This window comes from Siniperca chuatsi, linkage group LG6, assembly GCF_020085105.1.
Source record: "Siniperca chuatsi isolate FFG_IHB_CAS linkage group LG6, ASM2008510v1, whole genome shotgun sequence".
Taxonomy (NCBI): Eukaryota; Metazoa; Chordata; class Actinopteri; order Centrarchiformes; family Sinipercidae; genus Siniperca; species Siniperca chuatsi.
In genome coordinates this window covers 29334458-29362071 of record NC_058047.1, presented here as the reverse complement: position 1 = coordinate 29362071, position 27614 = coordinate 29334458, and the positions used below count along the sequence as shown (strand labels likewise).

Below are 27614 nucleotides of genomic sequence, written 5' to 3'. Positions count from 1 at the left end.
AAAACAGTAAATTAAACAATATGATTTAAATAATTCATTTAGTAAAAATAAATTGATCATTTAAGTGAAATCAATAGTATAAAAAATAATTTACAAACTTACCATCTGTAAAATCTAATCTTTCAGGAGAAAAAGACGTCCTTCACTGTTGTCTGTCTGGTGCAAAGCGAGGTGTGAATGAATTGGAAGAATGTGGGAGGGTAGGCAGAGCTTGCATGAACTAATGGGAGCACAGCAGGTGGGTTAGGGTTAGCCAATGGGAAAATAGGTTAGGAGGAGCTTGCGTGAAATGAAAAAAATAAATAAAAGCAGAATATTTCTGGTCTGAAACATCAAACAAGATGAATCAGTTGAAGATGATCAGCCAGATGCCAAACACTGGCGTGGCGCACCCAAGAAACAGAATTTCTACCCATGCTTGCCTCGAAAAAAATTGTATCCTGCAGCATTTGGGAGATGAAAAGCACGGGTTCCGACAGATGGTTCTACCGTTCGGGCTGTCAGGTGGTTCAAGGAGATGAACCTCCTCTGACTCCGCCCTGTAATTCATTCCGCTTAAATCGGGTACCCCAGCAACTTCAGACTCACACACACACTCTGAGAAAAAGCATGTCTCTTCCTCTGCTACCACAACCAAAAAACACGGATACCATCACGACCCCTGCGACAGCACCATCGGAGGCCAAGGCCTCTACACCACAGACCCCTCGTAGGATACGACCAACCTGTTTTGCTATGCATCAAGAACCTTGCTGCTGGTGCAGGCTCCGAGAGGAGGGTGGGAATGCGAAGATCCCTTCACCACCACCTCGCTGTCAGCCTATCCCATGGCGGAGTAGGACCATAGATGTGATCCCAGAGGAGAACCCTGTAGCAGCATCGCAGGAGCTTGATAAGGTTCCTGAAGCAGCACCGTCGCACATCGGGAGTCCTACCCTCGTTACGACACCCCCACCTTCACTGAAGGAGACCCCTGACTGGATTCTACCTACTCCTACACCATCTCCCTCCCCCGACTGGGCCTCTTCTCCTTCTTCAGTATCCTCAGCTCCAAGCGCCTCACCACCCCCCTCTCTGGAATTTTTTCTTCCAGCGGCACTACAATGAGTTGACAAAACGGCTTTGGACGGATCGTTTTATCAGAACCATTCAATGGGCGCTTCAGGCACACCATATCCATGTGTCTGCCTACATGGTCCATGGCGCTTCCGAGGCCTTTCTTCAAAACCTCAAAATGACAAAACGCATCTGAGAGAAAATGGAGGTGTACGACGCGCTGATCGGTCAAGACGAGAAAAAGATTGCGCTGATGAACTATGTTGCATACTTTTGGAAGGGAATTGAGTGATTTTAAAAAAAGGGTAATTATTGCAGAAAACTTGTGACTTATGCAGAGGAACGTGTAATCGTTATTTAGTTAATCAATGGTTTAGATCAGGTGATTTAAAAACAGAGTCACCCATGTTGTGGATAACAATGTTTTTTTCTTTAGAGACGAAGTCGCTAGACTAGAAAAGATTTTGGACATTGTTCGAAATGTTGAAAATTGGGATCAGATTGTAAGCGACATATTGCTAGCAGTAAACAAATTGTAAAATCATAAGAGATGAGTAAAGATTCTTGCATGAAAATGTCTCATCTGTTTACTCTATACACTTTAGTTGTACAAAACAACATGTATCTGAATACCTGGAATGAATTGAGAACATTACACAATGATATTTACCAAATGGGAGGAATCAACGTGTTGAAGTTAACCTCCAGTACTTTGAGAAATGCTGTGTGTTTATAGTCATAAAACGATTTAAAGAAGCTTGGGTCTCGTTGTTGTTTTTCAAAAAACCCTAGAGAGGGCTGCTGGAAACATGGCTGAAAAACGTGTCATGACAAAAGTGTATTATAGTCCATCACATCCCAGTAGTTTTGGGGAAGTGGAGCAACTACGCAGAGCCATGCAGGATAAAAACGGGGAAAAAGTCAACATAGAACGAGTCGAAGATTTTTTTATTGTAAAAGGACTCATATACTCTGCATTAACTGGCCAGGATACATTTTGTCAGAAAGAGTGCTTGTACCACAACCTCTAAATCAGTTCCAGGCAGACCTTTGTGATATGCAGGCCTTGACCGAACACAATGATGGGTACAATTATTTACTACTATTTACTAACGGTCATCAATGTATTTTCAAAACGGGCTTATGCCAGAGCCTTAAAGACAAAAACAGGGGGTTGAGGTCTCTAAAGCCTTTAACTCTATTTGAAAAGAAAGCCGGACCCCTGAAAAGTTACAAACAGACGTGGGTAAAGAGTTCTTTAACAAGAGCTTTGAGGGGTTGATGAAGAAACAAGGAATTAATCATTTTGCAACAGCCAGCGAACTGAAAGCGTTTGTTATTGAAAGATTTAACCGTACGCTGAAAATGCGAATGTGGAGGTATTTTACGGCTACAATTGCTTGACAGCTACAATAACAGTTATCAGAAAAGTATAAAAATGTCTCTTGAGTGTTTGAAAACCTGTTCGATACATTTCCAATACGTGACAAAAACAAATTAAAGATGAATTTTAAGGAGGGAGATTTGGTGAGAATATCCAAACTGAGAGGACTGTTTAATTAAAAAAATATCAACAGAGTTATACCGATGAATTGTTTACAGTAACTGAACGCATACCTAGCCAATTTACTCTGATATTTAATAATAGTTTTGCACCATTAGAAAGAGATTTGAATTTCATGCAGGAGGTCAATATCATCTACGAGTTCATCCCCCTGTGGCTTACATGTTTGGGGTTAAGCCGGGAAATTGGCTTGTTTTCAATCAAAAGTTGGCTACCTATCCAGCTGATATAAAGGGAGGATTTTATCACATGTATTGTTATAGTGATGTGGTACGACATCAACTGGTTGGTGATGCTTACGCTCCACTCTTGAGAACGATTGCTATACAATGGACGTACAGGGACGTCGTCACACAGTATTTTAATCCACCCTGCTACCTACCGGTGGTCAAGCGACACATCGAAAACATTCACATTGAGATAAAGACGGATCAAAATAACCCTGTAAATTTTACCTTTGGGAAGACTATTGTTAAACTCAATTTTAGACCTTCCAAAAAAATCCCCTGTGACAAAAATGATGCATCAAGAGGCTCGATCCTCACCATTTTGTGAGTTATTATGAAAATTAAGTAGGGGGCACTCTCCCTGGTTTTTATGGAGCACCTGATATGTACGGGAGAGGAATCGGTTTGATTTTTTTCTAAAATATTTTGTTTTGTATCGCCTTTGGTGAAAAAAGGATTTGCCATTGCTAAGCCTCATCTTAAATCAGCCACAAAAAACATTGCTTGGAGGTGATAAGACACACGGTTAGTTAGAATGGGGGGTCAATCGGACAACGGGGCTCAAGAAGGATCCGGTGGTATGATGGTTTTAGCCAGAAGACTGAGGAAGAGAACTCCTGGGCAGCGAGTAAAAGAGCGTAGGTCAAAAAAGAGAAAATCAGTAGGGAGAAGTAAGTACAAAGGAATGCACGCTGTTGCGAGCTCCGGAGATATATTTTAGAAAACAAATATGGCTCTTTTACATCACAAATTGGCCAAATGCACTAAGGGTGAGTTGGATTTATTTTCTGCACCCATGATGCAACTGTCTTATCGATGAAAAGCTCTACACAGAAGGTCCTGCCTTTGTCAGCCATTACTGATGGAGGTCCTATCGAATTTTTTATCCCCGGAGATGGGAAAAATACATGGATCTGAATGATACTTTGATTCATCTTCGTGTGAAAATTACCAACGCCGACAGATTAAACCTAGCTGGCAGCAGTGGGTCTCATCAATTATCCGCTGAATACAACTTTTAACCAATGCGATGTTATTCTGGGGAATAGGTTGATTTCACAATCCAGTGCAACTCACCCTTACAGAGTGATGATAGAGACCCTCCTCAACTATTCAGATGATACACTAAAAAGTCAGTTCACTGCCGGGTTATTTTACAAAGACACGGCCAGTGCTATGGACTATATAGTACCAAATTACGATCAAAACAGGGTTAAATCAGAGAGCTCGGTTCACCTCTGAATATAAAGAGCTTCACCCGCTAGGTCCTCTTCATGCAGACATATAGGCTTCTCTTAACAAGAGGTCTTGTTTGTCAAGACCGGTCATGTGTTTAGGTCACACATCTGCTTTAATGAGGGCCAACACTCTATCCTTTATCACGCATGAACGTAAAAAACCTACTCCATCCCTGCGAAGATGCTGACGCATAGTTGTGCGTTTCCAACGGAAGTTTAAGACTGGAAATGAGATTCAGAGAACCTTTGCCCCATACTACCACTCTCATCGTTTATCAGAATCAGAAATACTTTATTGATCCCAGAGGGGAAACTCTTTTGTTACAGCAGCTCGCCTTTACATCAATGCACACAGGAATAGAAGTACTAGCTAAAAAAATAATACACTATAATACAGGTCAGAAAATAAATTAAGTACCAAGTGGGTATAAGTATAAAATAAAATAAGTGTGAGTACGAAGTGCTGTCACTATCATCACCAGTTGATCATAATAATACAGTATAAGGTAACAGAAGCTTATTTAAGGCTATAATGAGACGGAGGATATTGCACAGCAGTAATAGAAGGATGAGTAATATCAATATCAATAAATAGTGAATTTAAACTAAAATATTGCACAGGAGTATTACACAGAAAATTGCACAATTATGTCAAGTATTGCAGAGATGTAATGGTCAATGTCCAGTTTAATGACCTAGGGTCATACAGACTACCCTTAGAGAAAACTCTTTAAAAGAGGAGTTAAAGAGTTTGATGGCCACAGGCAGGAATGACTTCCTGTGACACTCTGTGGTACTTTTTGGTGGGATGAGTCTTCCGCTGAAGGTACTCCTTTGCTTGACCAGCACGTCATGGTGGGTGGGAGACACTGTCCAAGATGGCATGTAGTTTGGCCAGCATCCTCCTCTCTGACACAACCGAGAGAGAGTCCAGCTCTACGCCCACAATGTCACTGGCCTTACGGATCAATTTGTTGAGTCTGTCAGCGTCTGCTACCCTCAACCTGCTGCCCCAGCATACAGGATAGCACTGGCCACCACAGACTCATAAAACATCTTCAGCATTGTCCGGCAGATGTTGAAGGACCTCAGCCTCCTCAGAAAATAGAGGCAGCTCTGGCCCTTCCTGTACAGAGCTTGAGTGTTCTTAGCCCTGTCCAGTTTATTGTCCATGTGTACTCCCAGGTACGTGTAATCCTCTACCATGTCCACACTGACCCCCTGGATGGACACTGGAGTCACTGGTGCCTTGGCCCTTCGTAAATCCACAAGCAACTCCTTAGACTTTGTCGCATTGAGCTGCAGATGGTTCTGCTCACACCATGAGACAAAGTTACCCACCACAGCCCTGTACTCAGTCTCATCACCCCCGTTGATACATCCCACCACAGCAGAGTCATGAGAAAACGTCTGAAGGTGGCAGGACTCTGTGTGGTAGCTGAAGTCCGTGGTGTAGATGGTGAAGAGGAAGGGAGAGAGGACAGTCCCCTGAGGGGCCACAGTGTTGCTGACCACACTGTCCGACACACAGAGTTGCAGGCGCATGTGCTGTGGTCTGCCAGTCAGGTAGTCCGCAATCCAGGACACAAGGGGGGCATTGCAGCCAGCTTCTCACCCAGCAGGGCTGGCCGGATAGTGTTGAAAGCACTGGAGAAGTCAAAAAACATGATCCTTACCGTGCTTGCCGGCTTGTCCAGGTGGGTGTGGATGCTGTTAAGCACTGGACCATGGGCTGTAGCTGTTCCGGCACCAGTCTCTCCAGGGTCTTCATTATGTGGGAGGTCAGTGCCACCGGTCAGCATCATGACGGACATGTTCTTGTGATGTCTGTATTGTGTAAAAATTCTGACTACATCATTTTCTCCTCAATAATCAAAATGCAATGTTTGTCCTAGACTCAGCAGCTGTGTCTTATCATATACAACTCTGAACTTTTTTTGGAATGAAGTGTTTTTAGAAGGATGCCTTTCTTATTTCGCACAATACTGTGCTGAGGGATTTCAATGGCCGCCCTCTCACCAGAGTTTTGCACATAATCCTGAACCAGGTCTTTAACGCTATCAAAGTTTACCCTTTCACAGCATTGGTGCATCTGCGTATTTTAAGCATAAAACAACCTTGTTGTTTTGAGTTTGGTAAGCATAACTTTTAGGACCCGCAGCCACATATTCTTTGATGCTATCTCCCCCTAACCTGTCCGTCAAATCTCCCAGGAAATTACTTAGCTTGAGCCGTGTCTCTCCGTCTTTTGTGACATAGATGAGGCTGTCTGTATCGCAGTAAAGGACTCTGTCTTGCAGCAGTTCCACATAACTGTACAACATCAGACGGTCGTAGGCTGTGGTGAAAGCGGCTATAAAAACGTTATCTACCTTGTACCTTATATTTTTCAGAAAACATGAGGTTAAAGAATTCTTCTGGGTCTGTGACTAGCTTGGTTGCATCTCTGTGCGAACTTACCCCAAAAGGAGTTCAGACATAATTTAGACACTTGCAATTTAGCATTGATAGTCACTGATGTACTTTTACTTACTCTGTTATCTTGATCTACAGCGTCGGACGGGTAACCCGAAGCTTCCTGTTTACCTTTCCGAAAAGTGTGCATATAGTTGACAAATATAGAATCGCTCTGTCTATCAAAGTGCCATACCTCAATTATTTCAGCTATCCGATATCCCATCTCCAAAGCCTTGTTAAATTCAAGAGTGACCCAGACACCGGTCAACGGCCTGTCATCATCGCTGTGCCAACACGGACCCTCCTGCAAATTGAGCTCGGCATATGTTCGACAAAGTCTAAACACAAGCTTAGCCCCTGCCATTCTATAGGGGCAGGACTGGAAAGTACAACTCTCTCTTGCCCTAATTAGCCCAAAGTAGCTTTGAGATTCTTGGAAATCTTTATAGAGTATTTCAGGGTGTTCGAGAGGATAGGGGAAGTTGGTATTACAGTAAGGATAGAGAGATGTCATATCTACATAAGAAATTGTCTTGTTTGACGCAGCAGTGTGTCTCAACTTTATAACAGAGGTACGCCCTCCATACAAAGCTTTGTGGCGTGACAACGGCTGTGGAGCATTATATTGTTTGAGAAACTCCTTCAACCCCTGATGAGATTTCTTCAACATCGTTCATGTATGCTCACGCATGATGATGCGTTTTACCTCGTGCACTGCTTCTAACTCACGTAATTTCTCCTCACAGCTCGCATGCAACTCTCCGAAGAGACGGCCCGTCAGAGGTGTCGTGTGCTTGATAGCAAACTGACCAGCCGTGATAGAAAACATCCTAGAAACTCATATCCACCCCAGCGATCTCAGCATACCCGTCTACAAAGAATCGCCCCAGCTGTTTTTCCTGTTTTTTGCTAAAGTATTCGGTGGTAGAAAGCTGGTAAGAAACACCTTCATGCATGCCAATGTAATGGTCGCTTGGCTGAACGGATCAATGGCGGTTTCATCGATATATTGTTTTCTGAACAGCATGCAACCCTCAGCGAGAATGTCCACATCATTTTGATAATAGAGGCGTGCCTCTTTCATGAAGTTGAATGTGCCATGCCGCACCTTCTCGTACCAGCTGTAAAAGTCTTTTAGTTGCTCCATTGTCATGGTCTCAATACCATAAGACTGAGGGGGTGGGTACTTGCCTGTGTAACTCAAATGGGCCTCTGAGCTGAAACCGTGAGGAAAGTACCCCTTGATTTCATCATTGAAGCCCAGCACTTTGGAAATGGCAGCTAAAAGCATGGTAAGAAAGGACAAAGAGTCAATGTATCTTTGTAATCGATATCAGTGACACAAATGACTTTTGATCCTTGCATAATCAAAGAGGGTTTTAAACCCAGTTCGACCATGGCTTTGATAAGGAGACAGCTGTCAAAACTTCAGGCATCGTGTGATATAAACACTGCAGTTTTGTACAATGGTTGTCTGAAATGCAATAGAAACTCTTTGGGAAAATCAGTGCCTTGAGAGCTCCATGTTTTACCATCTAAGGTTTGTGTACACAAAAATGGAACGTGAATGCTGTTCTTGTTGACATAGGTTTCAAAATCATAAAACACCACTTTCTCGTTGTGTTTTGTTTCAGGGGGTAACTTTTGGATGTAGCACTGATGAACCTCTGTCTCAGAGTCAGAGATCAATTTCTCGCTGCAAATTTTACATTTCACAGTCTGACACTTGTGTTGTTTACCATTACTGTTCATGGCAGAGTAGTACAGCCTTGCACATTTGGTACATTTTTTTGTATAAGGCACAAGCGCTGGCATATGTTTGACCTCTCGATCTCTCTGTAGGTTCTTTGTGTTTGGTCAAACAGAAAGGTGAGTGACCTGTTCTGTTGCATTGGTAAAACCTAACAGGTTGACACAGTCTCCATGTACAACCAGGGTCGTAGCATACAGTGCAACGATCGTCACAACTATGGCCCAACACGCTGTTAAAACCTGTAAAGCAGTGCTCACAAACATAAGGCAAGATTTGAGATTTTTAACCACATAGTAGTGATTTTGGAAGAGAAACAAAATCAGGGTTTTACTCCGTCTTGGGTTATCCGTCAAGAATTTGCGGAGAGCCCTGTCATCCTCGGTTCTGTAAAACACTACAATTTCACAGTGCAATGCCCTTTCAAATTTTGGGATGTCACTAAAGGATACAGCGGTCTGATCGTCTAACCCTACTTAATTTTGAATCTGCCTACTGTGTTCGAGGGCTTCTCTATCGTTGATTTCTTTTAATGATTTCACAGTCTAGCATTTTCCCCAAAATTTGTTTCCCACCGCCCCTAGGGTTCTGGATCACTTTCACGATAAGTTCTAGCTGTCCATCGGCCATAATAACGGCCCAGTTGGACTGCACAACACAGAGTTGGCTAGGCTGGGGAGCTCGTCTTTCTGTAAGACGACAGACGTTACTACAAAGATTTTCCCTGCGCAGCTCTAACTGCACTGCATCTTGAGGAGTCGCGTATGCCAATGCTTGCTATAGCAATACATCCGCTTGTTGCAAAGTTGTGTTGTAATATACACCGTAGTCCACTATTCCAGCTGCATTAAGTGGGGGTGTGAAGTTTAACAACTGTCTGATTTGATAATTTGCAAATCAACTTCATCGCACAACACTTTGCTGTGGTGAAATACGAGCACCTTCTTCCTGCACAGGAGGACTGGGTATGCTGAGATCGATATGGTTTGTGGGTGTCTGAGGGTCTGATAAAGCAGGGCTTTGTTCAAGTTGGGCATTATTTATTCTGATTGTTTCGTCTAGTGATGATTCATTCTCTGACCGTTCAAGGTTAGTGAGAGCTTGATTTAAAGCAAGGAGAGGATCTACCGGCTGTTCGGAGCTATTAGATGTAGTGGCTGTGTCGTTTTCATTCAAATCATTTTCAGTTTAATATCCACCACGTCACTGGGTGACCCCAGTCTTTATAGGGTTCCTCTGTGAGAACAAGGGTTGACCTTTTGACCTTCTCTGGCTCCTCTGTGTGTGTGTGTGTGTGTGTGTTTTCGGTGCAGAGATCTGAGATTAAATTTATTTCTTTTACTTCTTTTTCTCATCATTTGTGATGTTTATTATACAGATCTCACACCTTCACACAGAAACTTCAAGTACATTTGACACCTGGCTCTGTGTTAAAGACAGTACCTGTAATTTCCCCTTATGATATTGTGAAACTTTAAAGTATAACCTTTTTCAACATGCTGAAGATGAGTCTGTGGTGGCTAGTGCTATCCTGTATGCTGTTGCATGCTGGGGCAGCAGGTCAAGGGTAGCGGATGCCAACAGACTCAACAAACTGATCCATAAGGCCAGTGACATTGTGGGGGTGGAGCTGGACTCTCTGGCGGTGGTGTCAGAGAGGAGGATGCTGGCCAAACTGCACTGATGGCAAGTAAAGGCGAGCTGCTGTAACAAAGAGTTTCCCATCGGGGATCAATAAAGTATTTCTGATTCTGATTCTGATATGGTCATCTGTCACAGCCCCAGTTGTTTGTAGTAACAATACCAAGTTACCACACTTAATTTGACAATGATACACTAATGCTTATCAACATGAATATGATCATTGAACTGTGGAATGATAGATGGACAGGCATACAGATGAAATGACTGACTGATTACCTGATTTCAGGTGAAGGACCTGGCTAGGTTCAAGCCTATGCAGAGGCACCTGTTCCTGTATGACAAGATGCTGCTGTTTTGTAAGAAACGAGAGGAGACCACAGACGGACACGAGAAGACGCCGTCCTACAGCTTCAAACACTCACTCAAGGTAAGATACAGAAGGTGTGTGTGAGCAAGGTGTTGGTTATTTTTCCAGCTGTCCCTTTTGTTTTGTTTGTGTTACTCCTTGATGTGTGGCAGTGATAAAGACTCCACTGTAATCTGAAGGCGGCAGTACAGCAGTAGTAGAATTTGTCTTTCAGCTAAATACTAAACTCCTAACTGTTCATTTTAATGGTGTCCGCAGACCAAAATGTTTTAAGTTGAACTTAACTGAGTTGACCTTAACTTGAAATAACTGTTAATTAAAAGGGTTCCTGTCAAATTATTGACCACTAGCAGCTATGGAGCTGTTTTTCCATGTGTGTCACGGGTGACACAATACACATTACCGCTAATGGTTTCACACTATTCCACTGATCAACAGGTAGCAGTAACATGCCAAGATATGAAGCAATGTGCCTATCAAGTAAACGTGGATGTAAATAATGCTGGATTTAAAATACTTCAATAAATCAGCTTTGCAAATGTTTTATGAGTGGAACTAGCTGTAAACACAACACTGATATACTATCACTGTATAAAGTTGTTATGGCTCATGTGTTGGCAAACAGTTGCCTATTTACACATTCAGCAGACACAGAGCAACATAAACAGTAATTTGGAGTCATGTTTTGGACCGCCTGATGGATGTAAGTGTAATATTCACTCTTCTTTTAGCTCTGTTTTGAGATATATCTATGGGAAATATATATATCTTGCTAAAAGCTATGCTATGTTGACTAGCTAGTTTGTCTGTCTACTATTTGGTGTAGCATACAGTAGGTTAATCCATTTTTTCACTGAAAAATTCTGCCTGCTGCTGTCAACTGCTAACATGTTAGCCTCAACAACTTTAGAAGGTGGTAATGTTGTGTTTCAGCTTGTTTCACTGCATCCATGTGGCCATGCCACCCAAAAGCTTTGTTAAAAAAAACACATCCTAAAAGTATTACAAAGGTAAAGAGCAAAACAACACCACATTTTAAGTTGATCTAAAACATTTTCATTTACTAACTGCACAAGCTGTTTCTCATGGCGCGTAAACAAATGCTGTTCATTACCAGCAGTGGATTGCTGACATTTCTCCTTGTAAATCCCTTGGGAACTTGAGCTGTCATTGATAAATATGCTCAGAGGGTGTGTTCAGGTCATCCATAGTTGTCATTGGCGATGCATTCAAGCTCCAACCCTCTTGACCATGAGAAGAACCAGAACAGCTCAATAAAATGAAGCATCTATTGTTTAAGAGTGGTGAAGGTTAGGGTTCCAATGACTAGCAATTAAGAACAAGATATGGAAAAACTTGTCACACTGTCCGGATGCCGAATGTCACACTGACAGAATGCTAATCTGTAAAGGCTTTACACTTGTAGTATTTGGTGAAAGCTTATTTTACATGTTTAAATGCTTTAAACATGCAACAAAGATTACATGACATACTATTCATCTCCAAAATTGTATGGAGCTAGAATGAGGCCTCTGACATGACCACCACACACTTGGCATACAACAATGGCTTTCACAAGTTCACCTCTAACTCCCAACCCGCAAGTAAGTCTGTTTCTTTCTGCCATTCTTTTTTCACATAGAACCGGGCTGGGTTAAAGTTAACTTTTTAACTGACATTATGCTGGTCTGGCAGAGGTCCACTGGAACAAGCGCTAATGTGGGTTAGCTAGCTAACGTTAGGTTTTATGAGGAAAAACAACGGCACAGAGATTTGCACTTGCGGTTTGGGAGTTACAGGTGAATTCGTGAAAGCCATCACCGTAGGTGTGCGGTCATGCCAGAGGTGGCGCTGCCCTGCTTGCGACCCGGACTCGTGCTGCTGCTTTTCTGCCTTTGTTTATTGTTTTTATTTGCTTATATTGGCCTATTTTTACTGGTTTGTGTGGTGTGACTGCAATAAGTGTCTGCTTATGTTGGGTTAGGAGCGGACAGATTTGAAACGTTGGTGGCATCTGTCATTTTGTCAGTGACAGTTGGTGCAGGCACTACACCGTGAGAGAGACTGTATGTAACACATTGAACTGCTGTGCTTGTCCCTGAGCCAGGGCTCCAATAGCAGACTGTGTTCTCCAGCAACGTACACCCGGAGCCCCTATTTTCATTCTAGGGGATTTTAATCACAATAACTGTCCCTCCATGGTTTTGAACAACATTTTAAGGGTGATACACAAGACAACAGGTTTGAAAATAGTTTATCCGTTTAATAGTTAATCCGAGGAAGCAACACAGGGAGATTTTAGAGCAGAATTTTATCTCAATGAACTGGAAGTTATAACCAATATGAACACAAATAGGAAGCGCCTCATCACTAATGATGATCTGCAAAAAGTCAACGAACTGAATGATTTTAAGGTTCGAAAAGCAGGACATTTCTTTGGAACTTAATAATGTGCTGGAGACCATTTGAACTACTGATTCGAGCTTCAGATTGGTAGTTGACCCACACAATCTTGGAATCTCTGCTCTTCTCTTAAATACCCGTGCAGAAGAGCTCACCCCAGCATGGTGCCCTGTTTTCCAGCAGTCTGTGGACTCTCACACTGTCCCTGCCCTCTGGAAAAAAATCCCTCATTATTCCAATTCCAAAGACACCTTGTCCAACTGAAAATTAATGATTATAGACCTGTGGTTCTGATTTTGATGAAAGGCTTTGAAAAATATATGGTGTCTGTACCCGAGGTAAATTCAGTACTAGATCCATTCAAATTTGCTTACAGGCAAGGGTGGGGCACAATTGATACCATTAACAATATCACCCATTTTACTATTAAAGGGCGCACATATTAATGCTTTTCCTTATTTTCTGTCACAATGTTACAATGTCGAATCTTCATAATAAACGTAGCCAAAGTTTTAAATAATGAGGTAAACGTATTTAAAACAAAATTCTGTGAGCAAAAAGCTCAGTCTACTGCCTGCTCTGAATACTAAGTTTCCAACGTTTCTTTCTACTTGTGATGAGCTGACGTCAGCTCACCATGGATGTCCTTACAGTCATCTGCTCCAGGAACAGTACGCAAGTACAGGGACACGCCCATCCACCCACTCAGTCTGTCTAAGTTATTTGAACATTCTGCTTATAATGCAGAAATGAAGTGTGAAGATATGTCTGGCTATGCGAGACTACTATGCTCAGGACTACTCAAGTTATTTAGGGTTGTTCAGTATGTCTCGCAGAAAGTGCTTCTTCTGTTGTGAAGGAAACTTAGTTAGTTTCTTGATGGAGAGTTAGCTTTACTTGTTGTTAACTACAGCTAACCGTAGCTCCCATTAGCTAGCTGACTCTGGCCAGACTGGGAACTCAGAGCCCCGGGACTGAAAACCTCCTCCCGGCAGTCAAAAACTCCTGTGCTAGCAGTGTAAAAACCAACACTCACTCAGGGCTCCAAGTTCCCAGTCAGGGCAGTCAGCTAAGCTGAAAGGACCGCTAGCTGACAGCTAACTGAGCTAACTAACTAATGGCAGCTACAATAGCAGAAGTTAGCGGTTACTATCTGTCCATCAGGAAACTCTGTGAATCACAGGGTTGAGGCAGACCAGCCGAAGGACATCAGAGGGAAAACCATAAAATATGATCCAGTTTCACCAAAATCAGTAAATAACGTTATAAAAGTTGTGTGTTTTTGTACAGTACTCAGGGAGGCATCATTTGTGGCCTGATGAACAGTAAATTCATCTAGTTCAGTGCTCCATATCACTATTTGCCAAGCTAAGTTAGTGTAGCTGTCATATGCCGTCGAGCACACTGGCAAGACAATGAGGCAGTGTGCGAGCTCACAGCACTGGGTGTATAAAGAGAACTGGATACAGCGGCTCATAACCACCGGGTGCTGCCCCTCCGCAGGCTTCCGGGAACTTGGCCAATCAGAAGAAAGTGGGCTTTTAGGGAGAGGGGCCTTAAAGAGACAGGAGCTAAAACGGCTTTACAGAGGATGAACTGAGGGTCTGCATAAAGGGCCAGTACAAGATAAATAAGGATTTTTTTTTTTAACTGTAAATCATGCAAAGCTACTGTAGTGGAGTCCCAGAATAAAAATATAGAGCTGGAAATGAGCATAATAGGTCCCCTTTAAGCACTTAAAAGACCTGAAGGCCTATGCATGTCCTGCTATTTGTTGATTTTAGCTTTTAATATGCTTCAGCCCCATCTACTAAGCGAAACTGATGCAGATGAGTGTCAATCTTCTCATAATTAAGTGGTATTTTTCCTTTCTGACCAAAAGTACAATGAGATAACTTCTGTTATGAATTGGCACTATATAAATAAAACTGAATTGAATCGAATCCACCATGTAAGGGTCAACAATACCTTTTCAGAATCCAGATTAATCAGCACAGGGTTGTGTCAGCTCACCAGTTCTTTTTACATTATGAGTGTACGAACAGCTACCCTAGGAACCACAATTTAAAATTTTCAGATGACACTGCTATCCTCAGCCTACTGCACAAGGACACAAGTTCTTCACTCTGTTTCACTAAATTAGAGAGTTTTGTGCAGTGGTGTGATGCCAGCCATCTCATTTTAAACATGAGAAAAACTGAGGAGATGGTTCTGGACCCTAGGTCAGTGGGAGAGTCCAGTGGTCATACATGATGAACCAATCAATCAGGTCTGCTCCTACAAGTACCTTGGCGTTCACTTGGACAACACCATTAGCTGGAAGTTTGTGTACTCATTTACAGCAGAGATTATACTTTTTATGCAAACTCAGGGTGTATGGAATGGATCAGAGGATTATGTTTTTATTCTACCAGGCTGTATTAGAGAGCATAGTCAGGCATGGGATGTCAGCATGGTATGGCAATCTCACTGTACAGTCAAAATCTAAGCTTGCTCGTCTGGTACAGACTGCCATGAAGGTTATGGCGAGGAATGAACACCAGTCCTTCCAGTCATTATATGAGCAGTCTATTCTCAGGCAAGCACAGAGAATACAGTCTGACCCATCTCATATTCTCCATTACGAGTATCAGCTCTTACCCTCTAACAGATGATATAGAGTACCCCAATGTAAACTCAGCCGTTTTAAAAACTCATTTGTGCCTACCTCAATTAAAATTTTAAATAATGTTGCTTGAGGCTGCAGGGATTATGCAATAGCTTCATGGTGTTCTTATCACTGGTTGTGTAATATGTGAAATATGTACAATATGTGTAATTTGTGGTTGTGATTTGCTACAGTATGTGCTGCTTTGTTTATATGTTGTTTGTTTTTATTATTACTACTATGGAGGCAGCTAGCTAAATGTGTGCAGCATTTGAGTTCAAGACAAATTTCCCTACAGGGACAATAAAGTATATTGTATCATAAATGATCAAGTTGGATTACCAACTGGGCAAAGTTGATAACAAAGGCCCCAGGTCACTGTATGTCAGTTATTTGTACATTATTTAATACAATACAACAAGTACAATATCAAGTAAGAAGGGTCCTGCATTTTTGCCTAATATTATGGCCCTATCTTGGAGAGGAGCCCCTTGTCAAAATCTATTTTTGGTGTTATGTTCTATTTTTCATTTTATCAACAAATATGATGAAAACACCAAAACAAACAATGTGTTAGTCCTTCACTTAATACTTTGTGACTTCCCTACCCTCTTTGTGACACTTCTGCTGAAGACTTTCAAAATGGCTATACATATATAGTTTGATTTTTGAACTGTAGTTTTTAGCAAACGTTACTCAAAAAGGAGGAAATAGTGCATTTGTTTGGAACTATTTCCAGTGGCAGATATATGTGTGCGCATATGTGGGATTGAGTCAAAATGACCTATGATGTGTCCATGGTAAATAATAATAATAATAAGAAGAAGAACTTTTTGTATAGCACCTTTCAGAAAACAATGTTCACAAAATGCTTTACATACAGTAAAACCCAAAACAGTAGCAATACAGAATAAAAATAAGGTAATATATGAGGTAAACAGATATAGCTTAAAAATACACCAACAAACAAAGATAGTATTAAGAACAGATCAAAAAGTATACATACATGTTCACATAAAAGCCAATTTATGTAAGTATGTTTTTAGAAGGGATTTAAAAGATGAAACTGATTTTGCTAGCCTAATTTCCTCAGGCAGGCCGTTCCAAAGTACAGGCGCCCTAATGGAGAAAGCACAGTCACCTTTAGTTTTAAGTCTGGACTGTGGAACAGCAAAAAGGGCCTGGCCTGAAGATCTCAGGCTGCGTTTCGGCTCATAGAGAGTTAAAAGGTCAGCAATATAACTAGGGGCTAGACCTTTCTGTTCTCTAAAGGTAATCAGTAGGATCTTAAAATCAATTCGAAACTTGACTGGTAGCCAGTGCAGATGTGCTAATACTGGTGTAATATGGTCTCTACATTTAGTGTCAGTTAAAATTTGAGCTGCAGCATTCTGAACAAGCTGGAGACGTGAGATAGATTTTTGACTTAGGCAGGTATAGAGAGAGTTGCAATAGTCTAGACGAGATGAAATAAAAGCATGAATTACCCTCTCTAAATCAGCATGAGATAAAAATGACTTGATTTCTGACGCATTTCTGAGTTGAGCACAACTCTTTACCTGCTCCTTGAAAGTCAGGTCACTGTCAAAAATCACTCCTAAGTTTCTGGCCACAGGCTTTCTATTAGATGATAAGGCACCTAGAGTTTGTAAGACAAGATTTGTTGTGTTGTGCTGGCCGATTAAGGGTATTTCAGTTTTGATTTAATTCAACTGAAGAAAGTTATTTGACATCCAACATTTAATGTCCTTGAGACAGTTTCTGAGGGTATTGAAGCAGTTGGGATCATAATGTCTTAAGGGTAAATATAAATGTGCGTTGTCTGCATAGCTGTGAAAAGAAACTTGTGCTTTCAAATTATTTGACCTAGTGGAAGCATGTAGAAGCAGAAGAGAATGAGGCCCCTGTAGTACCCCACAGGTGATGTCTGCTATGGATGATGTTGACTTGCCTATATAAATGAGGGAACATGTTACCCAGTGCAACAGTGTGGCTCTCTGATCGTGTTTTAAATAGTTTCTGGACAACAATGGACGTCTATGGCACAGAGGAAAAAGATATATCAGGGTTTGGATATACAGACAATGCATTGTTGGTTTTGGCCTTTTCATGGGAATTTCTGACAATGAGAAAAACAAAAATCTAACTATATATATATATATATATAAAATATTGTCAGCCTTATCCTTTAATTGTTCTAGTTTATATTGGGTTCACATTGTGTACTGTATATTTCTTTTTTTGTGTGTGCATATTCCCAACTAAAGCTTTGGGGTTTTTTTGTTTTTTTTTTTAAACCACAAATGAACTGACACACAGCAAATCTGGGGGTAGGGTGGTATTTTAGCACAGTAATGGTTGGTTACTGGGTGTCTTGGTAAATAATTAATAATGTTTCGTCTTCTATGTGCACTATACTTTTCTATGGGAACTTCAAGGCAACAGGATACATGCACAATGCACAGAGGGCTTGAAGGGTGCATTTGGCTGGAGAGTGCCAAACAAGATATTCTCTAACAGGTTAATCTGGCCATGTCAAGTTACCCTCAGTAATCTGGTCAATTTGGGTTGTGTTCATTTTTTTAAGTTTTAGTCATGGCTGATGATACAGTTGCATTTCACAGTGTCTCTGCCCTACTGTCTCTGTCCAGATGAGTGCTGTTGGGATCACAGAGAACGTCAAAGGCGACAACAAGAAATTTGAGGTGTGGTACAACGGCAGAGAGGAGGTTTACATTATCCAGGTATGTTGATGCCAGCAGAATGAGACAAACCTTTCTTCACTGCTTTATGTTCAACTTCATCATCATACTTTTTTAACTTTTAAACAGTGGCATAAAGTAACTAATTAGATTTACTCAAGAACTATTCTTAAGCGGAATTCAGTCCTTTCAACATCAGCTATTATACCAGCTATGGCAAACTTAAGCTGCATTTGCATGGCATCACATTTGATTTTTGTCAAAGTTACATTATTGTTGTGTGATAATTCATTTGACATTTAAGGTATGTCCATTGTATTCTATTTTACTACTCCACTACATTTCAGATGGAAATATTGTACTTTTTACTGCACTATATTTCTTTGTCAGATATAGTTACTAGTTACTTTACAGATTAAGATTTTACATTAAAAAAACATATAAGGTTATAAAATACAATGCATTGTCAATATTAAACTAGTGATTTCTAACCATTTGGCTTTTGACCTTTTCAAATGTCTGAGTTGTTAGCAGTTTCACCCCAGAAACATTTCCCCTCCAAACTTGTCTGATGGTTTCATTTAAATAGCTTGAGGCCAAAAGGGGTATTTCACAAAAAACAGATAATATTAGATAAAAGTAGTATAGTAATACAGATTTGTGTAGCAAAACTTTTTTCTACTTTCCTACCCCAATAATCATCTCACAACCCTTTAGATTTATCTGGTGACCCTTTTGGAGGGAGCCAGAACCCTAAGTTGGTCTAGCTCCACCTCGACCAGCTACAACAACAACTGTTTACACATTGATATATCAATATTAAAAACCTAATAATGTCATATATAATAATGTATCATCACAGGGGACATTTTACTGTAGAACACGTACTTTTACTTTTGATACTTGAAGTATATTTTGCTAACAGTGATTTTGTACTTAAATAGGAGTTTAAATGCAAGACTTGTAATGGAGTATTTTTACATTGTTTTAATGGTACTTTAACTTATGAATCTGAGTACTTCTTCCACCACTGCTTTTGAAGATGTCAGTACACTTAACACATATAGAAGAGTTGGAAAATTGCATACCTCTCAATGCTGTGTCTCTGTAATTCCTCGGCCCCAATTCACAGCTGCGCAGCAGCTATAATTAATTTTGTAATGAAAGACTCTGGACATGTCAGGGAGATTACATTTATTTTACATATCCAAAAAAAAAAAATCTGTTTGAACACATGGTGATGTAAATTAACAAATATTTAAGTGAAAGTTTATTTTTTGAGTTTTACGATTCCAATATCATAAAACTGAAAAAATACACTTAAATACTATTGAAAAGATCTAATTAATATTTAATTTTGTCACATCTTTTCCACAATCCTCCTCTAGGGGGCAGTGTTGCACCACACAGCTCCCCCACTAAACAGTTTCTCACTAAACAGCATTAGTGTTGAGAGCCTTTTCTTGTATATGTTGCTTGATTTGGTTGTGTGTGTGTGTGTCTGTGTGTGTGCGCATTCCCCAGGCTCCTTCCATGGATGTGAAAAATATGTGGGTGTCAGAGATTCGTAAAGTTCTTACAAGCCAGCTACAGGCATTCAGAGGTACACATACGCGCCCGCAAACACACCTATGCACTTGAGAATCTCCTTCCTTGTGTATTTTTACCCTATTCGTATATTATAAAATATATATATATATATATATATATATATATATATATATATATATATATATGTATATATATATATATATGTGTATAATATATATATATGTGTATATATATATAAATATATATATATGTGTATATATATATATGTGTGTATATATATATGTATATATATATATATATATATATATATATATATATATATATATATATATATGTATGTATATATATATATATATATATATATATATGTATATATATATCATCTCAACGTTGTTGTTTTTTTAACTATGCCCGTAATCTTTCCCTAACCTTAACCTAGTAGTTTTAGGAACTGGTCGGAACTTCACCAGACCTTAATCATTGAAGCGGAAGATTAGAAAATCCGCATATAAATAACTTCTGTAACAGTCATATGGATAATTGAGAAAGGCACTGAAGAAACAATGTTGTTGTTTAATGAACAGTAAAATGTAATGTCTCTCTTGTGTTCACAGAAGCTAGCCAGCTCAACATCTGTGGGCCTCCCATGAGGTGAGCCACCAACTTCATCTCACAAACTACAAAGAGATTGAATCTTCTCAACACAAAAAAATGTTAAAATAAGAGTTAAAAAATGTAACACATACCACAATACAGATTTTGCACAGGATCTGAAACCTTGCACTTTGTTGTCAGAACATCCCATATCAGAACGTCAGACAGGAAAAATAAGGATAGTGGGAAATTAAGTTGTAGACATTCTGCTTTAGCCATTTTACCTGTCCCTCTACTCCAATAGGAATGTGCGTAAAATGGCGCGAAGACAGTCTGATTCATCAAGTCCAGAGTCAGGCTTCAGGAGGACCAACCCCAGCCCTAATATGAGGCAGAAGAGAGGTGAGAGGTCACTTGTTAACTCCAACAAAAATAAACTCTTTAGAAATTATTACCTTAAACGTACAGTAAAACGTACTCAGGTCGTCGGCCAGTTGATGGTTCTCCACAGTGTGGGGGGTGTGTTCCTTTAGCTGGTGATGTCCTGCAGGCCTCTCCACACTGACGCAGTGTCGTTGGCTGAAAACTAGTTTTTCAGCTTTTCAGTGTAGCTTCTCTTTGCTACTCTGATTTCCTTTGTCCTCCTTAGTGTGTTTCTGGCCTGGTTGCACAGTATTCTGTCCTCACTGCTGTAGGCTTGCTCATTGGCCTGACGAAGCTGCCTGAGTTTATCTGTAAACTAGAGTTTATTGTTGTATGTGTAGAAAGTTTTAGTCGGCACACCAATGTCCTCACAAAAGCTGATATATCACAGTGTCTGCGAGTTCAGCACAGTCAACGCAGGCCTGTAATTCCAGCTTTGCCTTGTTGGTCCATATCTTCAGTCTTGACCACAGGCATAGCAGATTTTAGTTTCTGCCTGTAAGTTGGTAGAAGATTAACCAGACAGTAATGACAGAGTCCCAAAGCTGCATGGGGGACAGAGCGATAGGTGTCCTTTGATATGGTGTAGCAGTGGTCCAGTGTGTTTTTATCACTGGTGGGGCACTTAATGTGCTGTCTGTATTTTGGTTTCAGTTCATGGCTGATTTTTGCTCTGCTAAAGTCCCCAAGAACAATGAGCAGGGAGTCTGGATGTTTGTGCTTCGTGGAAGTTACACTGACCAGAATAAAGGAAGGAACACTCCCGCGGTGAATAAAACAGTTTGCAGTTAATGACAATGGTCTCTAAGTGAGGAACGCATGTTTTCATTAACACTGTGACATCTGCACACCAACCTTCGTCGTGGATTGCAGATTGCATCCACTGTTGAGTTTACTATGGCAACATAGTGTAAAAAGACAGCACATGCTCACACACACTGACACACAGACACACACAATCTCAAAGCCATTTATCAACCCTTGCACACACAGTCAGTCCAAATGCATGCAGGTATGCAGGACAGTCTCTACACACACACACACACACACACACACACTTCTAACTTAAGACTATATTTTATTATTAGAGATGGGCAATATAAACAATTTAAACACTGACCCAATATAAACATTTCCTCAGTGACAAATTCTTGTAACTGTGATATACTGTCGATAAGTTACACTTTTGAAAACGTACTTAAAACCAATCACATCACAATAACTATTTCTATTTTAAATCAAACATATGGCTGTTCTTTAGGAACGGATTTCCCAAAATAGGCACAGCAGTGTTGGCTGAGCTAGCTAAACACACCACGTGCTAATGTTTTGTATCAACGTCAATACATACACGGAAGAGACAAGTGCTCCTTCAGACAAAACTTTTAAGTGTTGGCAAAAAGAGTAAAAGCATAACAGTTACAACAGCCTTAAACATAAAGAGCTCTTGTGAATAAACAAGGTAAAGCCCTGTTTGGTTACGAAATGAATGAGACTCAGGCTACTTAAAATCTGACATGAAACAGATTGGTGATGTGTATTGTTGTAAACATATGCTAACAAAGATCTGGAATACCACAAACTAAATTTATCACCTCAAACATTATCACCCAATAAAGAATGTAGATTGCAAGTGCACAATTATAAACACCAGCAATTCAACCCATCCACTGGAACAAGCAGTGAGGCTCTCAGAGAAACATTCCTGCAACAAAATGCAATATCACTAAATGCTATTTCCAGTGTTAAAATTGCATTACACATACAAGACTTGGTGCTAATACACACAGAAAGAAATTAGGGATTTTAATTGATGAACATTACTGACTCTCAGCTCTCGTGCTCGTCTTTTTTTTGTTTTTGTATATTTATTTATTTAAAAAGATGTTCTCTTTGCAGCTCACATAATGTTATGTTTTGAATCTACTAATGGGGAATTTAAGTTTAGGTGAATCATTAAGGTCAACAGAAATAGTGACTGATTTATATTGCGATATACACAGTATATCAATATTGACTGATAAGAAAAATATTATTGTGATAAAACTGTTTGCCATATTGCCTAGCCCTATATTTTATTCAGCCAAATTTTGTAATTTATCACTGATGCATTGAGCAGTTTGGCATAATTTGTGAAATGAAAAAAAGGGCTAAAACATCGACTAAACATAACAAACTAGGTTATCGAAAAAAGTTATGTTTTGACATTAGTACTGGTCTGGTATCATATTGGCACCAATATAGAACATTTTCAAACAACACTCAAGGCCTACTCTCTCTTCTTTCCCTGCTGTACTAACTCCTGCTCCCTCTTGCATTCCCACTCAGTTGATGCTTCGGCCAGCCAATCAGGCCACTCAGCTGTTAACACTAGGAAACGCTTCACCTTGCAGGGACTTTCCAACAGGAGGTCTCTTCCAGCAGGTAACACATGGTGCAACACATCTAGTGCTCGTTTATGCCACCTTCATCATGATCATCATCATCACTGACAACTTTGTCGACACCATTATCCTGATCGTCTGTTCTTTTGTTGTCTTCATCTGCTGTCATCATCATCTTCATCATAATAATCATCATCCTGAACAGCAGTCAGCGTACCTTGCCTCTGTCATTTCTATTTCAGTCTCCACTCTCCAGTCACACAACTGCTGCTCTTCTTGTTCTTCCTCAAATGTTATATAAATTTTTGTTTCAGTGTGTATCTCATTGTTGTGAGTATAATAGAGGCCACATCTGCCTCTACTCCCTTTTCTCTGGTTTTATCTGTTCATGTCAGTATCATCTGCATCTGCCTGCACTACAACAAGGAAACTGATTTAGGAAAGAGAGTGATTGTTGAAGAGAACATTTTAAGACAAGGAGACTGTAGATGGACAGAAAGAGAGAATCTGCATCTTGTCTACATCGGAGTCCCAACAGTGGTGAATGTCTGGATGTGCTAAATGTCACCCTCTAATATTTGAGCCCTCTTGACATTTGGAAGCGTGTGGTTTCCGGGTTCTGCTTTCCATGTTGCAGCAATTTGGCCAGTCTGCAAGGCACACATGCTCCTAATGCCTGATGGAAGTCTTTGATGAGCTGAGGGTCCACTATAAATGCTAGGTAAATCCAAGACCTCTCCTCAGGGCCATAACCCTCCCAATCCACCAGATATTGCAGTCCTCTCCCTCGTCGGTGCACATCCAACAGGCCACAAATCTCATAGACTGGATGGTTGTCGACGACCCAGGCAGGTGGAGGGGAGTCGGAAGGAGTGCACAAATGACTGGAGAATACAGGTTTCAGTTGGGACACATGAAAAGTAGGGTGAATCCTTAGGGAATTGGGCAGTTTCAATCTGACAGTAGCAGGGTTAATAATGCATTCAATCTCAAAGGGTTCAGTGTACCTGGGGGACAGTTTTCTGGACTCAACTTTAAGGGGTATGTCTTTAGCTGCCAACCAAACTTTCTGACCTGGAGTATAGTCCAAGGCCGGTGCATCAGTGATGCATTTGTTCTGGTCTGCTGAATGAAGCAGAGCAGTGCGGGCGTCCCTCAGCATTCTGACAACACCGAAGGTGCATCTCAACTGAGGGGACCGCTATTTCTTCCTCCTGAGAGGGAAACAAAGGTGGAGCGCATTGTGGGCATATTCCACCCAAGCAAGAGGAGTGCTCCATGAAGACAGGTTGTTTGCGGTGACCCAGCGCAGGGCGGCTTCCAAGTCCTGGTTCGTCCTCTCTGTCTGACCATTAGTTGAGGTGTCCACCTCCACAATAAACTGACGGGCTGGGTCAGGTTGGATCAAAATGGGGGCTGAGGTGAATAGCTCCTTTAACCTCTGGAAGGCGTACTCTGTTTCCGTAGACTACATGAACTTCTGGGCTAGCGAGGTGAATCTGGTGAGAGGGGCCACCACACTGCTGTAGCCCCAAACGAGGCGATGATAAAAGTTAGCAAAACCAAATAAGGGTTGCAGCTATTTACGGGTGGAGGCCACTCAGACACAGCTTTGATCTTTGCAGGATCTGCTCTCACCTGCCTACTCTCAATAATGTATCCCAGAAAAGAGATTGGCTTTACATGAAACTCACATTTTTCAGCTTTAATAAAAAGCTTGTTCTCAAGCAGTCTCTGCAGCACCTGGCGGACATGGGAGACATGATCAGACATAGACAAGGAAAAAATAAGTATATCATCCAGATAAACAAAAACAAAGTGGTTGAGAAAGTCTCTGAGCACATCATTAACCAGGGCCTGAAAAACCGCAGGGGCGTTAGTGAGCCCAAAAGGTATGACCAAGAGGTATGTGTTAAATGTGGTTTTCCATTCATCCTGACAAGTTCAAAAGCAGAGGAAGGGGGTACCTTTTTTCATGGTGATGTTGTTCAGCCCCCATAAATTGATGCAGGACCTGAGGGACTTGTCTTACGGATACTTCCCTTTGTCCATTTAATATATGGGTTATGTAGTTTAAGCCAATTGTGTCCTGAATGTGTCAAACGTCATCATAGATAATGGTTGATTAGAGTTGATGGCCTCTGTCCAAGCCAAAGCTTGTCCCCTCAGTAAGCCCAGAACATAATGTACCTTAGTTTGGTCCGTGGGGAATGTCTGAGGATGCTGGCTAAACACCATGGTGCATTGGAGCAGGAACCATTGGCATCTTCCCAGCTCACTGGAGAATGGCGCCAGGTCTGTGGCGTAGGATTCCCTTGGGTGGCGCATAACTGGTGGAGCTGGTAATGATGCTGGAGTGGAGTTGGGGGAAGCTGTGGGGGTAGGCAGAGAGTCTCATGCAGTTTTTAAAGCCATCTGAGCCAAAACCTGAGAAATTTGGTTTACCATGTACTGGTTCTGGTTGGCGAGAGAATGAAGGAGGTGTTCCTGTTGTTCCAGGCGTTGCCCTTGGACCGTGAAAGCTTTCTGGAGGGTGGCAAGGTTGGGGTTTGAGTCCGCTGGGTCCATGCTGGCCAGATTGTTCTGTTACAATTCCCAGTGTAGACTGAACCCAAATGCAGGACTCGGAGAAAAGAATATGGGCTAACCACAGTTTATTATTTCACAGGTAGGGTAAAGTGGGATGGTTCCGAGGGATTAGTGTGAAGCCTGGCAGGCAAGGCAACGAGCGGAGCTGCAGACAATGGCAATGAAGATGAGGAGTCTCAGCGTTGTCTGACGTGGCAGAGTGAGCAGAATGGCAGGCAGGAATGCGTGGCAAAGAGGCAGGCCTGGGCACAGGAAAATCACAAGGTTACTTAAGAGTTCACACAAAACACTAGAGCTTAGTTGAGCTGTGTGGCTCCACTGCCAAGCCCAAAAGACCTCCTTCAGCTTGACAGTTCTGTTGCTGCCATGACAGGCACTGACGATCTTCTGACCTCAACTCTTAGCAGCCGCCTTCACAATGTAGACTTTGAACATGGCCGTCTGATCCAACTCACCACCAAGTGGGGATCAGTTGACAGCTCTGCTCCTCTCTTCACCCAAGTGTCCAAGACATAACGCTGCAGATCTGATGATACAACCACAAAATCTTTGGCCTAAGGTGTTTTGGTACTAAGTACACTTATTAATCACTATGTTCGAACATGGTGTTTGAGGGGTGACATGCAGCAAAGGTTGGATTTGTACCCCGGCCGCTGTGTTAAGGACTTAGCTTTGTACATTGGGCACACGCTCTACCAGGTGAGCTACCGGGGCGCTGTGAGCCCAATTATAGCTAGTTGGTACCACTTCAACTCCCGCACCAGCTCTGGTTCCTTCCCCACTAGAGAGGTTATGCTGATTGACAGGTTGTTTTTTTTGTATTTGTTTTTTTTTTAATTGTAAGTGCATAGTTCAAGCACATGGGCGGGCAAACATGTTGCTCTTGTAATGAAGCCATGACAAATTCGATATGTCATTTCCTCACAAAATGTTAGGCACTATTAACCTCGTTCAACATATTCTAATAGCCCAAAATCAACACTAAAGAACCCCCCAAAAACATCTTATACTTTCTAATGTATTCCTTATAGTATCAAGCCATACAGAGGTTTTGAAATATCTGTCCTAGAGATTCATGCCGCCACCCCAACACAATGGAGGTGGATGGAATTTCTTTTGTGCTCAAAACACTAAAAAATTACATTTAAAATTCCCTTAACAGGAATGTGTCTTAACAGAAACAATGCCCAATGAAAACTGTTCACAGTGTGTTCTGTGGATTATCCAGAGTAACTGGAACATTATTCACCTCCATTGAATTGTACAGTTTGTTTGTTTGTTTTTTTGGTTTGTTTTTGATTTGGGTGATTTTACTCTATAATATTCAGCTTACACTATTGGGGAAAAAAAGTAGTTTTTCCATACATTTCATGCATTCCTGCTTCCTTTTTTCATGTAAGGCCTCTTTTAAAGCAATTGGCAACATTTGATAACTGCTCAGTAGAAAAACTGCTGTTATTATAAAATCATTATTATTAATTATTAATATTATTAAGTAGCTGTAGTAGTAGTAGTATCTTTATAATTTTATTAAGAGGTTAAAAGCCTTGGGATTTTATGTGAAGATGGGTGTCAAGAAATGTGTGTGAAAAACATTAAACCAATAACATCTTCCCTTTTATTCTGTGTTAAACTGTCACCTTGTTGTCTTTCATTTGCTTTCTATGTAACATCCAATCTCTCTGTCCATCCTACTCTGCTTCTTCATTTCCTCTCCCTTTACTCCATTTGGCTCTTTCTGTCCTCTCTGGCTATAGAGCCTGCTGCTAAGGAGGCAGAGGTTGCCCGCCGGTTCTCTCTCACCTCCTCTCTTGCCTCATCTTCCTCCTCCTTCGCCACGAGACGCACAAAAGGTACCTGATTAGCCATCCAAACTCTTCCTGCCTCCACGTTTTGCTATTACTATATATTTTCTTGCTTTTATACTCTGTACAAGTAGTGAATGTGAACAGAAAAAGAGTCATGCTAATGAATGTACACACACGGTACAGAGTCGTGCAGCTCAACAAGTAGAAGGG

General features: G+C 41.1%; 2 protein-coding genes across 18 annotated transcripts in view; one reads left to right on the top strand and one right to left on the bottom strand.

The window, feature by feature from the left end:
* The window catches only part of b3gnt5a (UDP-GlcNAc:betaGal beta-1,3-N-acetylglucosaminyltransferase 5a), a 117154-nt gene that overhangs the window by 55096 nt on the left and 34444 nt on the right, over nt 1-27614 (bottom strand). For 2 of the 8 annotated variants that reach the window (XR_006378309.1, XR_006378312.1), the window contains one exon: nt 23054-25838. The exons of 3 other annotated variants lie outside the window; for them this stretch is intronic. The gene's annotated coding sequence lies outside the window, so the exon portion shown is untranslated. Of the gene's footprint in view, nt 1-20484; nt 20582-20666; nt 22946-23053; nt 25839-27614 lie in introns of those variants that run through there. 3 more of the 8 variants (XM_044199646.1, XM_044199644.1, XM_044199641.1) reach the window with 3 other exon arrangements.
* Nucleotides 1-27614, top strand: part of mcf2l2 (MCF.2 cell line derived transforming sequence-like 2) — a 260332-nt gene that overhangs the window by 206574 nt on the left and 26144 nt on the right. For 7 of the 10 annotated variants that reach the window (XM_044199615.1, XM_044199613.1, XM_044199618.1 and 4 more), the window contains 7 exons: nt 10223-10363; nt 18005-18097; nt 19580-19658; nt 20221-20257; nt 20505-20602; nt 22952-23047; nt 27354-27449. In XM_044199615.1, the coding sequence (XP_044055550.1) occupies nt 10223-10363; nt 18005-18097; nt 19580-19658; nt 20221-20257; nt 20505-20602; nt 22952-23047; nt 27354-27449 (640 nt within the window). The remainder of the gene's footprint in view (nt 1-10222; nt 10364-18004; nt 18098-19579; nt 19659-20220; nt 20258-20504; nt 20603-22951; nt 23048-27353; nt 27450-27614) is intronic. The other 3 variants (XM_044199620.1, XM_044199619.1, XM_044199616.1) reach the window with 2 other exon arrangements.